Source organism: Aplysia californica, unplaced genomic scaffold (genome assembly GCF_000002075.1).
Source record: "Aplysia californica isolate F4 #8 unplaced genomic scaffold, AplCal3.0 scaffold01165, whole genome shotgun sequence".
Classification (NCBI taxonomy): domain Eukaryota; kingdom Metazoa; phylum Mollusca; class Gastropoda; order Aplysiida; family Aplysiidae; genus Aplysia; species Aplysia californica.
The window spans coordinates 72,979-74,261 of NW_004798435.1; the positions used below are offsets into that span (position 1 = coordinate 72,979).

A 1,283-nucleotide genomic window follows, 5' to 3' on the forward strand; every position below is an offset into this window, starting at 1 on the left:
TAAAGTGGAGGTCCATGATCGCCCACGCCAGTCGGCAAGGCACTGGATGATGATGATGATGATGATGGATCTGAGACAACTCTGGAGACATTGCTCAAGGAATCAGGCCGTCCCCAGCTTCGTTGGAAAAGCGATCGAAGTACTGCGCCTCTCCCCTCCCACCATCCTTGCGCCCGGCGACCAGACGTTTGATTGGAGGAGACAGCACAGAGCTGACGCGGCCCACTGCTGCTAGAACCATCTTCTCCAGTCCCAGGAACGGCGACTCAAAGGCCATGGAGGCGACAAACGATAGGAGGAACGACATGACGAGGATGGCCAAGTATGCGAAGGTCTGGGGATGATATCACAAGATAATGATAGTTATCTTCAATGATTGTAAATATTTTACCCCCCCCCTCAACTCACGAGCTTTAGTTTTAGTTTTAGTAAGAGTTTCACGGCCCTTGCAACACAATAAAGTCATAATATAAGTAGAGAAGAATAGAATGTGTTACCAGAGAGTTACGTACACGATACAGAACAAGGAGAGATAGGACGATAGATGTTTGATACCCCAGAGCATCCGCCAACCACCCACAACTCATAAGCACAAGTAAAACATAGTATAGTTTTAACGCCCCTATTAACACTATTAGGTTATTTAAGAGACGGGACCTCCGAGTTTAACGTCCATCTCCGAAAGGACCGAGTCAAATGGGAAATTCGAGTAAAGTGCCTTTCCCAAGTACACAAAGTTAGGACAAGCTAATACTCGAACCCCGAACCCGCAAGCTCACGATTATGAGTCCGGTAGCCTACCAACTACCTGTAGGCTCCCGAAGCCATGCATAAGTTAAAGAAATCATTCAGTAGCCTGTGTTGGCTGCTTCAACAATGCTCAGTAACAGTAAGACCACACCCAACTCGAGTAGGAATCGTTATCACAGCAGAAAGACTGACTAAGTTATTGTAGACATTTAGCGACCCCCCCCTCCCCTCGACACCAGTCAAGATCATTTAGGAGGCTGGCTGAGTCGACCACGATTACAAGTCAAGATCATTTAGGAGGCTGGCTGAGTCGACCACGATTACAAGTCAAGATCGTTTAGGAGGCTTGCTGATTCGACCACGATTACAAGTCAAGATCATTTAGGAGGCTGGCTGAGTCGACCACGATTACAAGTCAAGATCATTTAGGAGGCTGGCTGAGTCGACCACGATTACAAGTCAAGATCGTTTAGGAGGCTTGCTGATTCGACCACGATTACAAGTCAAGATCATTTAGGAGGCTGGCTGAGTCG

General features: G+C 47.5%; 1 protein-coding gene across 1 annotated transcript in view; it reads right to left on the reverse strand.

The window, feature by feature from the left end:
* Positions 1-94: 94 nt before the first annotated feature.
* The window catches only part of LOC101856705, a 9,140-nt gene continuing 7,951 nt past the window's right edge, over positions 95-1,283 (reverse strand). The window contains exon 6 of the mRNA XM_035973367.1: positions 95-334. Within this exon, the coding sequence (XP_035829260.1) occupies positions 95-334 (240 nt within the window). The remainder of the gene's footprint in view (positions 335-1,283) is intronic.